The sequence below is a fragment of the Hirundo rustica genome, chromosome 6 (assembly GCF_015227805.2).
Source record: "Hirundo rustica isolate bHirRus1 chromosome 6, bHirRus1.pri.v3, whole genome shotgun sequence".
In the NCBI taxonomy this organism is placed as follows: domain Eukaryota; kingdom Metazoa; phylum Chordata; class Aves; order Passeriformes; family Hirundinidae; genus Hirundo; species Hirundo rustica.
The window spans coordinates 2,640,369-2,654,649 of NC_053455.1; the positions used below are offsets into that span (position 1 = coordinate 2,640,369).

Here is a 14,281-nt window from a genome sequence, read left to right on the forward strand (position 1 = left end):
GTTTGGTTTGGGGAGTTGAGCTGAAGGCAGGAATTGGAAGCAGGGTCCCTCGCTGTGGATTGGAAAGAGAAGTGGAGGGTGAAGTATTATTTTTATTTCCCAGGTTGAAACACAAAAGCGCAACGCCCAGATCTTTGGGAATCCACAGCTGTTCACTGAGGTGCTGAAATTGCCTTTGCCAGCTTAGGGGAAGCAGAGGGAAGGAGCTAGAGATTTCTTCCTCAGGGTGGGAAAAAGCCAGAAAACCACAAGGAGGAGGTGACATTCAGCCTCTGAAGAAGCTGGTAGTGCTGTTAGGGCTGCTTCTGACAAAAGGAAGTGATCCAGGCAAGCTTGGACAAGGCTTGGAGCAAACTGGGGTAGTGGAAGTGGCTCTGTCCAGGGCGCGAGGGCTGGAATGAGATGGGCTTTGAGGTCCCTTCCAACCCAAACCAGGCTGGGACTCTCCAGCATTAATTAACTGTCTCCAAATACTGCTATTTATATATATATATATATATAATATTTGTATGATTAGATATATATAATTACATAGCTCTAAACCAGAGGTACCCAGATGCCTCTGTGGTCCAGGGAGGAGCTTCCCAGGGGGAAGATATTTATGGCAGGGTTTGGTGTTTGCCTCAAGGGAAGTCATGGTTGATTTTTTTATATATAGATAAAGTCTCTCTATGCGTGTGTGTGTGTGTATATATATATATATATTAAAAAAAACAAAGTATGTCATATATATTTTTTATGTATATTTGTATATATGTATATACACGTATATATACCATGTACAGATATATCTATACATATATATAGAGATCTATATCTATACACACACATATATATGCATATATATATATATGCAAGAAAAAAATTGAGATAAAAATATATACCTTTGGTTAAAACCATCTCTTTAAGGAGTCCTCTGTGACTTAGCTAAAACAGAATATATATACACATACATATATAATATACATATTTATGTCTATATTTTAGCTCTATACACCATCATACATATACAGGAGCCCTTGCTTTTCCCTCTTCAGCTGGTTTCACTGTGGATAAATCCACAGGACCTGCTGCAGGTCCTGTGTTTCCCTGCCCCTGGAGCCGTTCAGAGCTGGCACTTGTGGCATTGTCCCTGTACTGGGGTGGCCCAGGGACACACCTGACCCCACCCTGGCACCTCCAGCTCCCCAGGCTGGGCACTTGCAGCTGTCCAGCTGCTGATTTTCCGGAGGGTGGGAATGTCACCTCTGGGGTGAACAAAGAGCTCTTGAGCTGCTCTGAGGGGGCTGTGCCCCGCAGGGCCATTGTGCTGCAGCCACAGGCCCCAGCTTCCAGCCCCATTCATGGGTTTGGCAATGATCTGAGCTGGCCCAGGCACCTGCTCCTCCCTCTCATCTTCTCATTAACTCTTGATGAAGGCCTGGGGCTCATTAGATGCTGTTAGATACCATGGAATTCAAATAATCCACTTTCAATCGGTGGGAATTCTGAATTAATTAACAACTGTGTGAAAGGCGAGAAAATCCACCTCAGTCACTTGGGCCAGCAGAAAGCAGGAGCTGCTTTACAGAATGAGTCAGGGCCTGAGCCTTGCAGATGCTGCCAGAGGAGCACATCTGCTTTCTCTTGGGAGAGAAATCCACGTGGAATTGCTCACAGTGTTCTTTTCAGCCCAGGGAAGGGGAACAGGTAACTGCAGCAGATGGTGCTGCTCAACAACCGCATCCTCCCTCCGTGAAAAACAGTCCAGATACAGGTGGCAATCATTTATTCAGCTTAAACAAAGACATTCTTTTAAAAAAATAATCAATAAATAAAGCAGACATCACCAAGGAGACAGTGGACAGAGTGGAGAACCCTCAGGAAGATCAAGCAGAGCCCCCAGCGCTGTAGAGTCGCTCTCCAGAGCACAAAGCAGGACAGTGTGGAAGGCTGGCTGCCCACAAACAGCCCTGGCTGCGTATAATGCCCTATTCACGGCTGTGGGATTTGTCACTCCCCACACAAAACACCACTGTTGGCAGCAGGGCTTGGCGTGGTATTTGCTTTTCACCCCTGGCAAAAGCGCTAAAACCATTGATCCAACCTTGCAGCAAGAGGGGAACTCCACAGCAGCAGCAGTGATTCCTTTAGGAGCAGAAGGGGGGGATTTCTCTCCTGGTTTGCTGTGGAAATCCCTCCTGCTACAAGCAGAGCCCCCCTGCTCCTCTGGAGTTGCAGTGGCTGGGCCAGGGGTGTTCAGTAAATCCCAGGATGGTTTGGGTTGGGAGCGACCCTAAACTCATCTCATTGCACCAGGGACGACACCTCCCACTGGCCCAGGCTGCTCCAGCCCGGCCTTGGGCACTGCCAGGGATTTGGGGCAGCCACAGCTTCTCTGGGCACCCTGTGCCAGGGCCTCAGCACCCTCACAACCAGGAATTCCCAATCTCCCATCCATCCCTGCCCTCTGGCAGTGGGAGCCATTCCCTGTGCCCTGTCCATACAAAGTTCCTCTCCCTCCTTTTTAGGTACCGAAGTGGCTCTAAGGTTTTTCTGGGCTGAACACCCCCCGCTCCCTCAGTGAAGCTCAATGAGCCCATCCCAATCCCCTTCCCACTGATTACTAGCCAGAACCCTACTATATATGGGATATATTCCTTCACACATCCCAGTTTCCCAGCTCCCCTCTGCCCTGTTGCGGACCACAGATGGGTTTTTTTATTTATGTAAGAAAAAAAGTAATTTATCCTGAAAACCAAGTAATCAGCTAAAGTGCAGGAGCCCTGCAGTGAGAAGCACACATCCGTTTTTAGACTGGGAATTCAGCACAGCCTGTAAGGATTCTCCCCAACCTGCACCAACAGTAACAAATCCAGTCTGGGAAAACAGTGCCTATAAAACTTCTGATGCGCCACCAGCACTTCCCGTGAGGTGTCACGGAAAAAGAAACCAGAACTCAGGGCTGTTCTGTGTCACTAATTCTGCATAAGAGAAGCCTCATCCCTTCCCCAGCTACGTCATCCTTCCATCAGCACAGCCAGCAGCACAGTCCCAGGGGCTGTCCTTTGGCTACTGAGAAAAGAAGCACAAACCTTTAGAAAAATACAATGCAAGAAAAAAATTTGAGATAAAAATATATACCTTTGGTTAAAAACCATCTCTTTAACGAGTCCTCTGTGACTTAGCTAAAACAGAAGCACTTCACCTCGGCTCAACAGTAGTAAAAATTAGTTCTAAACTTATTTCCTAACCCAGAGGACCTTTTCTAAAACCTCAGTCATTTTTTTTTTTTCTCCCAAGATTTACACATTCGATGTTCGTTATTTATAGGGATCATTACATATGCAGCAATAAACTATAGAAGTTTTTCCATGGAGAGAATGTTTGTAGCACAAGCTCCTCTACCAACAGTCTTTCCAAGAAGAAGAAAAAAAAAAAAGGGAACCCAGGACACCTAGAAGTCATTAATTAAAGAACCGTTGAAACATGTAGTTCTCATCAGATACCAAATAACCAAACTTCTTGTAAAAATCCACATTTTTGGGCAGACACTCGAGCGTGATTTTGTAACAGTTCAGTCTCTTGCTTAGCAAGGTGAGGGTGGACGTTAATCTGCAAAAGACAAAAAAGAATCAGCAGTTAAATGGTGGCTCAGTGAATATTTAATTCTTTCTGTTATCACAGCCACAACACTGAGGGCTGAGAGCGCTCTCTGTGTTTTCCTGCAGATCATTTTACGCCCAGCTGGTGATCCCTGCTGGCTGAACTCTTCCCAGCTGCTTGGCAGGAAGGTGTGAGGTGTAAAGGCCTTGCTGAATGGCAGAGGTGGGGGATACTCACAGTTTTCCAAGCTGCTTCCCTCTGCACTCCCCGCTGACCACCACATCTTCTATCCTGCCTCTCTGAAAACACAGGCAAGCGTTTGTCAGCCTTGGAATTGCACAGCCTGGCTGGGATTCCCAGCACGGAGATCCTCAGCCATCTGCTCTGTCAGAGCCACGTCTGACTCCTTCAAAAGCTCACTGGGACAACGGCACAGATCTCCAAGTGCTCCTTTTCTTTAGGAAAAGCTAAAGCTTCCTTTTACTATCGGCTCAGCACTCGAGGATGTGATGTATTTTTTAAATACACAAAATACTTCTCTTTTAAAAAATAACATTTTTTAAATATTTACATTTGTAAGGTTGGAAAAGACCATCGAGCCCCACTGTTCCCCAGCACTGCCCCATGTCCCCAGGTGCCACATCCACGTGGCTTTTAAATCCCTCCAGGCACGGGAGCTCCACCACTGCCCCTTCCCACCAGGAAATTTTTCCCAGTATCCAACCTAAACCTCCCCTGACACGACTGGAGGTTGTCACCACGCAGCAACACCCTAAAACCAACACGCCCAGAGTCAAGGACAGGATCTTTTCCTCCCTTCCCAGCTGCAGGATTTACCTTGGCACAGGAGTGAGTGAATTTATGTTCTATAACCAGCGTTGCCGTAGCAACGATCTGCCCCAGGTTCGTGTCCTCCACCACGGTAACGAAGTAATCTCCAGACCTCTTCATGTGCTCAAAGGTTTCTGTGGGAGCAGGCAGAGTGGAACAGGCTCACAGCAAACTGCAGCTAAGTCTGATACTGGCAGCAGTCTCTGACTGCAAATCACTATGGGTTGGAAGAACCTTAAATCCCATCCCATTCCACCCCTGCCATGGCAGTGACACCTCCCACTGTCCCAGGCTGCTCCAAGCTCTGTCCAGCCTGGCCTTGGGCACTGCCAAGGATCCGGGGCAGCCACAGCTGCTCTGGGCACCCTGTGCCAGGGCCTCAACACCCTCACAGGGAAGAATTTCATGGAAAGAGTCATCCAGCTGTGACACAGCTGCCCAGGGCAGTGGTGCAATCCCTGGAGGGGTTTAAAAGCTGTGTGGCTGTGATACCTGGGGACAGTGGTGGTGGGTTTGGCTTAGATCCTGGGCTGCTTCCCCCCTGCCTGTCTGGCCTGGGAGTGGGATCTAATGGGGACCTAAAATAGGTTCAAAGAGAGCTGGAGAGGGATTTTGCTCGAGGTCCTGGAGGGACAGCACCAGGGGAATGGCTTCCCTCTGCCAGAGGGCAGGGTTAGGTGGGATACTGGGAAGGAATTCTTCCCTGAGAGGGTGATGAGGGGCTGGCACAGGTTGTGCAGGGAAGCTGTGGCTGCTCCATCCTGGAGAGTGTTCCAGTCCAGGTTGGAGGGGCTTGGAGGAACGCAAATTCAGCCCAAACAATCCATCCTACCAGCTATCTAAAGCTCAGTCTAAAAACCAGTTTCACAATTCAGGCCTGTCTCAGCCAAGCAGCCCTTGGGGACAGCTGCAACTGGCTCCAAGGCTGAGCTGAACCAATCCCTCCCTCTAGCATCAGGCACTGGGGAGCTGAGCAGCTTTGCTGTCAGCATCAGGATCCTTTGATTCCCTGCAACCCCTACGGAAATGCCAAGGAATAATGAGGGACTCACTGATGAACTGCTCCGGGCTCACAACTCCTGTTTCCGTCAGCTGACCCAGAACCTTAAAAAAGCCTGTCAGGAAAGGAAGGGGGAAAACAACTCTCAGTGAGGGACAGACACACAGCCAGCTCCAAAGAGCAAGAACAATCCAACACAGCTCTTTGGAGAGGGACCATCCCATCATCACAGTGGGATTGAACAACCTTGAAGGATTGGCTAAAGGTCAAGTAAGCCTGGAATAATGAAATCCAAATTCCAGAACTGAAGGAGAATTCATGCAGCAAGATGCTTGTTCGTGTTGCTTTGGTATTAAAGGGTACAGTATGAACAACTGCGCTCCCTCTCCAAAACCACGGTGAATGGGAACTTGTGGATTATTTGGAAGATTTTTACTTGAATTTTAGGATTAAAACAGTAAACCAGATTTTCAGGATCACCCAATCCACGACACCAAAAGCTCAAATTCAGGGATGTGGTCACAGTCCCAAGGCTACCAGAGCCCAGAGGATGTCAGGACAAGGCACAGGGTGGGATTGTTGGGGTGTCCTGTGCAGGTTCAGGAGTTGGACCCTGTGGGTCCCTTGCAGCTCAGGATGTTCTAAAATTCCACCAAATTGTTTACTGACAAAAAATAACCCAAATCAGGGAAAATGAGCAATCCCTATCTACTGAGAGCTCCTGCAGAAAAAGTTACCAGCTCAGCCCCTCGGTGTCATTTCTACCTCGATTTAAATCAGCTGTGCAGAGCGGTCTCAGGACCAGCCCATCCCCTGGATCCAGCGGAGAAATAGCAGGAGAAAAGCTGGTGGTGTTCTCGCTCCAGTCGAGCTCCTGCAGGATCCTGGGGTCAAACATGGGCGTGTCGTCGGGCATCACGGTGGCCACGGGCATCATGGCTGCAAACGGAGACCTGCAACGGAATGAAACGGTTTGATCTCTTAAAGAAGTTGTTCCCCCCTGCAGCATGCCGTGGGATTTTCCTCAGGGATTTTCCTCAGTGATTTCAAGGAAGGTGAACACACTGCTGTTCCCTTTATCTGCTCAGCCTTCACCCGCCGGGTTAACAGAGCGCGCGCACCCGGACACGGCACACGGAGTTTGTGTGTTTGCCCTGGAAAAATCCAACCTGGTAAGGCTTTCAGGGGGGGTCTTTGACCTCTGCAGCCCTCTGGAAAGGAAAGCATCACTCTCAAGAAACCTCCCAACAACCTGTCCAGCCATCGCTTGCACTCCTGTTCAATTTAAAACCCGCAAGCGGGAATAATGCTCTTTTTTCCGACCAATCCCACCCCACAAATATTTAATCTGTCGGGCACAAGGTGCCACGTCCCACAGCAGGTGATGGCACAGCCACAGCCTCTCCTGGGCTGTCCTGTTTGCTCTGTGTGTTGACAGAGCCCAGCTGCCAAGCAGAGCCCCACAGCGTCCATTAACAGGGAAAGCAGCAGTGCCAAGGTGACAGCGAGACACCGTTAATGATTAAAGGGACCTGGGGGTTATTCTGGATGGCAAAGGGATGGATTTTCCTTATTGCCAGGCTGGACAGGGCTTGGAGCTCCCTGGGATGGTGGAAGGTGTCCCTCTTCCTGGATGAGATGGGCTTTAAGCTCTCTTCCAGAAAAGAAATTCTTACCCTGTGGGATACCTGGTCAGGGTTCTGGTATGAGCAGAGCTCATCAAAACTTGTAATTTCTTTATAAAATCTTCAGATTGCCTTAGCTGCGCCATGAACGGCACAGCAGTCACACACGAGCGGTCAGGCCAAATAAACAGCAGAAAGAAAAAAAAGTGTTTGGGATGACACTTTTTTAAAATAAAGACACCTCACAGAGAAAGAACAGAATGTTTGCTGTGAAGCATCACAGTGTAATGAGCATCAAAAGTGAAAGTGGCTCGAGAAACCCAACTGAAACTTAACTAAAAAATAAACCAATACAAAAATCTTTTTTTTATGCCACCTGCTGGTACACACTGGCCTTTGAATCCCAGCTCTCACCCTAATTTTGCCTATAAAAGTAAAAAAAAAATTGCTGTTACAGCAATTAAACAGCAACACAAACTCTCATCCCGTGTGAATTTTCAAAATGAAACAGTGCGAAAGACGAATCGCAAAGAGAAACGTTTCTACAGATTTCTCTGTTCCTGCAGCTCAACTAGTCCAATGTCGCTTTTCCTCTGTCCCCCAGAATTCCCAAGCGTCCATATCAACATTCAAACAGTGGCTGTACAGAATAAAGCAAACCTCAAACTCCAGCTCAGGGTTACAGCGCACCGAAGGAAAAGCACACAGAGAAAATCAAATTTTCGATGCTCTACGAGCAATTAGTGACCAACTAAGAGTCATTTTCCCAACTACTTCCGGCACAGCCGGGAGCAGGATGGAGTTCCAAGCTACGCTCATTTTCTGGAGTCAGAAATATAACTTACGTTAATTAAAATTAAAATATTACTTAGGTCAATTAAAAATAGAAAGGATTAAGGTACAGGGAAGAAAAGCTCGTGGGTCGTCCTGGCGCAGAACTGAAGTTTTCCTGGAGCATCCCGGGATCCCCACACGTGTTGGGAGCAGGGGATGGCCAGGGATCCCCAGAGCTGAGCTGCCACCCCGGGGGACACCTCCAAACTCCCTGGGAGGGTCAGTGGGTGCTTGGCCAGACCTCTGCCAGCCCCCGGTTTGAGAGGGATGGGGTGACAGAGCCCAGCTCTGCCCCTCGAGGGTCCCCACAGCTTTCCTCAGCCACTTGGGACAGAACAACCCCTCGAGGGGCTCCCCGCACCTCACACACGGCCCCTCGAGGGGATCCCCTCAACCCCTCCACTCACACACAGCCCTGCGGGGGGGTCCCACACCCCCTCACCCCACACTCGGGGAATCCCTACGGCTCCCCTCAGCTGAAGCTGCCGCTCGGGGGTAGAGCCCTTCCCCAAACCAAGCCCTCCGAGGAGACCCCTCAGCTCACACACGGCCTATTGAGGGCACCCCCTCACTCCATCCGCAGCCCCTCGGTGGAGGGGCATCCCGTCGCCTCGCACACAGACCACCGGGGCGGTCATACACGCGCGCAGCCCCTCGGTGGCGTCCCCAGAGCGGCCCTGAGCTGAAGCAGCCCCTCGGGGTGGGGTTGGGACCCCTCCCCGGACCGACCCCCGCGAGCGTTCCCCTCCCCGCAGCCCCTCAGGCCCCGCCGGCCGCACTCACCCCGCTGCCGCCGGCCCCGCCGCACGCGCCGCACGGACGTGGCAGGGTGGGCGGGGCCGCGCCGGGCCCGGCGCGCGCGCGCGCCCGCCCGCCCAGCCGCGCGCAGCCAATCGCAGCCCGGCTCCACCAACCGCAGCCAATCGCCGCCGATCTCAGCCCGCCGGTCACGCCCCCATCAGGGACCAGCCGGCCTCGCGACCTTCGGGGCTCGCCCCGCCCCTTCGCGCGGGGTGGGCGGGAGCGCTGTGGACGCGCCCCCTCCCTCAGAGAGGCCACGCCCCTCCCCGCCCTCAGAGCTCCGCCAAGATGGCGGGCGGTGTCCCGTGGGGGTGTGTCTTGCTTGACTCGGTGCTCCTGCCGCTCTTCCCGCCGCTTGAAGGGCTTTTAAGCGCTCGCAAAAGCCCCAGTGGGCTCTGCGAGGGGAAGGGTGAGGGCAGCTCAGCACGACAGTCCTCAAGTCACACACACACCCCTCGCTCCACCTCAGGGGTGCCAAGGCTGAGGTGTGTGATGGATTTGGAATTATAGAATCATGGGATTCCAGACTGGGTTGAGTGGGAAAGGACCTTTAAAGATCATCTTGTTCCAATTCCTGCCGTGGGCAGGGACTCCTTCCACTGTCCCAGATTGCTCCAAGTCCCATCCAGGCCTGGCCTTGGACACTTCCAGGGATCCAGGGGCAGCCACAGCTTCTCTGGGCACCCTGTGCCAGGGCCTCACCACCCTCACAGGGAAGAATTCCTTCCTAATACCCCATCTAAACGCACCCTCTTCCAATTTTAAAGCATTGCCTCTTGTCCTGTCCCTCCAGGCCCTCGTTTTGATATTTTTTATCTCAGAGGTATTGTTTTGGGAGGCTCCATTTCTCTGCTTGGACAAGACTTGTGCTGGGATGGGCCTTGTTCAGCCTGCAAGGCTGACAGACTTCAGGAGTGAGGGCTTCAATTCCTTTTCAATAAAAAAAACCCCAACTTTGGGATCATCTCAAGAGAGTTTCATGAATAGCTGAGGTCAGGGCACGCATGTAGCCTGCAGCAGGGGAGCTGATGAACGCAATAATGACACAAAACACTTCTGAGACATGATTCTCATTTTCCATGTGTCTCCCCTGTTATTTTACCATCAGAATGAATCATTCTGTAACCGTGGAAACAATCAACATTCCTTATTTTTGACTTCTTCAGGCCCAGAGTGACCAGATGACACACACCGACCTCCCTCAGTCCAGGCACACCCAAAATCTGGGGGCGAAGCTCCCAGATTGCAGCCAGAAGAACCACTGCAATATTTAACCTTTTATTGCAAGGGAAAGGTGCAGGCTGGGTGTGAGTTTCCCCTCCTATCCCTTCTCGTTGTTTCGAGGGATTTAGAGGACTGGGAATGCCCCATCCATGCTAAAAATGAATGTTATATTGTTGTGCTTTGCCTGGTTGAACAGGGGCACTGGGAGTGTGGACACCTTTCCACGGTGTGAAAAACGACAGACTGAGGTTTAGCTTAACTCCCTCGGCAGCGCCTTCTCCTCGATTTTAGGGATTTGAGGTGGATTTTAAACTTTGTGTAAATAAGTGTGGAAAGTCAATGCTTTCTAAAACCAAAACCATGCCGTAACAATGCTATGGCCACATGGGGTCAGCCCAGCTTTCCCCTCTGAGGCTCAGAGCAGAGGTCCTGGACCTGCAGCGACCCGGAATGCAGCGATTTTTGGAGAATCCTTATCCTGCTGCATCCTCCCAGACTCCAACAACTGCTGTGGAGGGACATCCTGACCCAGAAGGTGCATCTGGAATTTGACAGCTGAGCAGTGTCCTCTGTGTGCGTATCTCAGCTCTTGTGCAGCAGTGGTACACTGAAAAATGAGGGGGAAATCCTTTATTTTGGTTAAAACTCTCGCTCTGCCCCAGCAAGGCTGAGTTTGTCAGGCCTGTAACCGGTGCTGTCCTGTTTCCCACCGCAGGTGCTGACAAACATTTTTGCGCCTGAGTTTTGTAGCAGCAAGAGTCTGAACCAGAGCAAGGGAATGATCTGCATGGGAAAACCTTCCTCATCCTTCCAGGCCTTTGTAAATAGTCTTTATCCCTGTTTTTTGTAGGCTTCCTTCAGGCACTGGATGCTGCAGTTAGGTCACCCTGAAGTCTTTTCCAGGCTGAGCAATCCCAATTCTCCCGATTTTTCCTTGTAGGAGAGCTGCTCCATCCCTCTGGTCAGATTGGTGGCCTCCTCTGGACCCTCTCCAACAGCTCAATCGGTTGGTGTTCCCAGAATGGGAAAAAGTGGATCAGGGATCAGCCACTTTGCCGAGTCCACACTTGAAATGGGCTTTGCTTCTTCTCTGCTGAGCAGGGACAGGACCCAGGGAAGGGCTGGAGCTGTGGCAGGGCAGGTTTAGGTTGGATTTTGGGAAAGGTTCCTCCCCCAGAGGGTGCTGGGCACTGCCCCAGGGAATGGTGACATTCCCGAGGCTGCCAGAGCTCCAGGAGCGTTTGGACAGTGCTGCCAGGGGTGCCCAGGGTGGGATTGCTGGGGTGTCTGTGCAGGGCCTGGAGCTGAACTCTGATCCTTGTGGGTCCCTTCCAGCTCAGGATGTTCTCTAGTTCTTTCCAAGGCTAACAAAGCTCCCTGGTATCTCTGAGGCCAGGATTTGGCTGCTGAAGGCCAAGGGGAAAGCTGAAACGACACTTTTCCACTGTTCCCTCATTTCCACATCTCCTCTCTCCCGGTTCCACTGGGGCATTTTCTGTTGCAGCAGGGAAAAAAAAAAAAAACCAAACTCCAGCAAAGCGATCTCCTCTGGCTGCTCTGGATTTGCCAGCAGGGAAATTGCAAATCCATGACCGCGGGACAGCCGGAAAGATGGGAAGGGAGCCATGCACTTGTTTGATGTAAATGCCGGAGCCTGAACACACCCTGCTTTATGAGGAGAGAAAAAGTGCTCTCCTTTTCCTTCGGCTGCATGACACAAGGCAGGAAGAACGGAGCAATCCTTGCTGCAGTAAAAGTGTTTACATTCTGTTTTGGAAACATGCTCAGGGCTTGGAATACCCAGGGCTCGGCCTCTTTGGTTCTTTTAACCTCTCATAGACAGGGCTGTATCCAGCCACAAACAAATCCTGAGGGGTGGAAATATCTAAAGAGCTGCACAAACCAGCTCCTGGATTTTGCAGAGGATCCGGTGCCTGTTTATCTCCTGGAGACAAAGATGCTGCTGTGTCTCCCCGAGTGTTTCCTGCAGACACATAATGAGAAACTAAATACCTGCTCCAGCTTAATAAAGTCAAGAGGAAACCTGGCAAAGCTCTGCCGCCATCCAGATGGCCTCCTGGGCCTGGGAAATGGCATTTCCTTGGGGTTTGGGATAGTGTTAGTGCAGTTATGGAAGGAGAAGTGCATCTGGACCGTGTCTGCCTCGCTGGAAATAATTATCCTATCTTTAACCAAGCAGCCAAATGTAATTTAACTGCCCAGAAAGTGTTCGGAGCCACTGGGGTGTTGCAGCCCCAGCCTGCCATCCATGTTTGGTGTCTTCAGGTCCTGCCCTTGTCCCAAATCCACTTTTTTTTTCATGGAGAAAATCCCTGCCTAAATCTGACAACATCTCCCCTTATTAATGCTCCAATATCCTGGCTCAGAGTCCAAGTCAGGGCTTAAAAAATACAACAAAAAAAAGCTCCAACAAGTAACTTAATTATGGCTCTCACCCTTCTTTGGATGTGGCTGTTTTATGGGAAGTAAAATGGTAACAGCTCATCCCAAAAAATTGGAGCTGGGATCAGATTCAGCACGAATCTGGCCTCGGGGTGAGAAATAGGGGATGAAACTCGAATGGTGCCTCTGATCGCAAGGTGCTGCAGGTACAGGGGTGTGCACGTTGCAGGTGACTCCGGAGATTTGCGGTAAAAGGACATTTGCTCGCCAGGCACAGGCAGAGCACTCGGGATGACAGATCTTCCCACACACTGTGGGTTCCATGAGCTGTTTTTTCCTGGATTAGTGAGTAAATAGCAGCTTTTACCTTTCTCCTTTCCACCAAGGTGGCACCAAGACGGCATTTGCCCGGTGACTGTCTCTGCAGACGCTGTCAACTGATGTCCCATCAGTGGGACGCTTAAGGAGCGCGGAGTTTCCCAGAGGTTGTGTTTCTATGAGCTCCAGTAAATTTGGGATTGAAGCTTCTCCGAAGGAAGTCCGGCCCTGGTGCCTTGCCCTCCTCTTGGAGTATTGGGGGCTGTATTTAAGGGATGTGTTTAAGGGATGTATTTAAGGGATGTGTTTAAGGGATGTGTTTAAGGGATGTATTTAAGGGATGTATTTAAGGGATGTGTTTAAGGGATGTGTTTAAGGGATGTGTTTAAGGGATGTATTTAAGGGATGTATTTAAGGGATGTGTTTAAGGGATGTATTTAAGGGATGTATTTAAGGGATGTGTTTAAGGGATGTGTTTAAGGGATGTATTTAAGTGTCCCAAGTGAAGGACTTGAAGAATCTTCTGTGTGAGACCAGTGAGGGGCAGCTGTTCCTGAGGGTGGACAGGGACAGGTGGCTTTGGGATCTGAGCCAGCCATGGGATCCCTGGGAACTGATGGCCTCAGATACACCCAAGGGACAGAGCATTTAAACTGAATGAGGGGAGGTTTGGATTCGAGATTAGGAAGAAACTTTTCCCTGTGAGGGTGGGCAGACCCTGGCACAGGGTGCCCAGAGAAGCTGTGGCTGCCCCTGGATCCCTGGAAGTGTCCAAGGCCTGGTTGGACAGAGCTTGGAGCAGCCTGGGACAGTGGAAGGAGTCCCTGGCCATGACAGCGGTGTCACTGGATGAGCTTTGGAGTCACTTCCAGCCCAAACCATTCTGCCATGCCACAATTCTGTGATCCTGCCACCGTTGTCCCTGTGGCCGTCCCGGTGTCCGGGCAGCGACCCCTCCTCTGTGCCAAGATTGGGAATGTGCTCAGCCCTGCCGTGCTCACCCGTGGCCCTGCTCTCCCAGTCCTTTTTCCCTCTAGGTGGAGTTATTCCACATCAGATTTCAGCTTCTTCCGTGTCTGGAGCTGCTCCTGCAGACAGTGAGAGATCCCTGCCACTGCCTGGGTGCTTCCCTGGAATTTAATGAAGTTAATGAAGCCCAGCGTACCTCGGAGAGCTCACACGTGTTGCAGGCATGGGGTGGGAAAGGTGAGCCGTGCTTTGGGGGTGTGTGGAGCAGGAGAGGATGGGGGTCCCTCAAAATGAAAGGAAAATGATTGATCAGGGATGCTCCATGGAGCATCTTCCCTCAATTCTGCTTTATGAGCTTTCCCTCCTTGCTCTTACCTTGTGGCAGAGTTGCAGGGGAAGAAGAGGAGGCAGGAAATCCCGCGGGGTTGTTTTTGAACTCTGCCTAATTAACGGCATCGTTTGGATTGACTTGGTCACGGAGGGCTTGAAGGACAATTTGAGACTCAAAGATTCCAGGCGCCCTCATTTCCAGGCCCTGTGGACATCTGGGACAACGTGGGTGCTGGGGGAGCAGCTGGGCCAGGATTTTCGCTTTACTCCACGCTGTGCCAGGGACACATCCACCCTTGCTGTGCCATCCTGGCTTTTCATCTCCTCCACCTTCCCCCACCGGCGACATTCCCTGTTCTCA

The 14,281-nt window shown here is 50.9% G+C and overlaps 1 protein-coding gene across 2 annotated transcripts; it reads right to left on the reverse strand.

The window, feature by feature from the left end:
* Positions 1-1,751: 1,751 nt before the first annotated feature.
* Positions 1,752-8,709, reverse strand: GNPNAT1 (glucosamine-phosphate N-acetyltransferase 1). Of its 2 annotated transcripts, none has more exons than XM_040068508.1 (6): positions 8,659-8,709; positions 6,182-6,369; positions 5,469-5,531; positions 4,423-4,550; positions 3,823-3,884; positions 1,752-3,594 (listed from the first exon to the last, which is right to left on the reverse strand). In XM_040068508.1, exons 2-6 carry the CDS (start codon positions 6,351-6,353, stop codon positions 3,447-3,449), a joined length of 573 nt encoding a protein of 190 aa, XP_039924442.1. In that variant the 5' UTR covers positions 6,354-6,369; positions 8,659-8,709; the 3' UTR covers positions 1,752-3,446. The 2 variants fall into 2 exon arrangements, with proteins under 2 accessions (XP_039924442.1, XP_039924443.1); XM_040068509.1 differs by lacking the exon at positions 8,659-8,709 and adding an exon at positions 8,420-8,537.
* Positions 8,710-14,281: the final 5,572 nt, after the last annotated feature.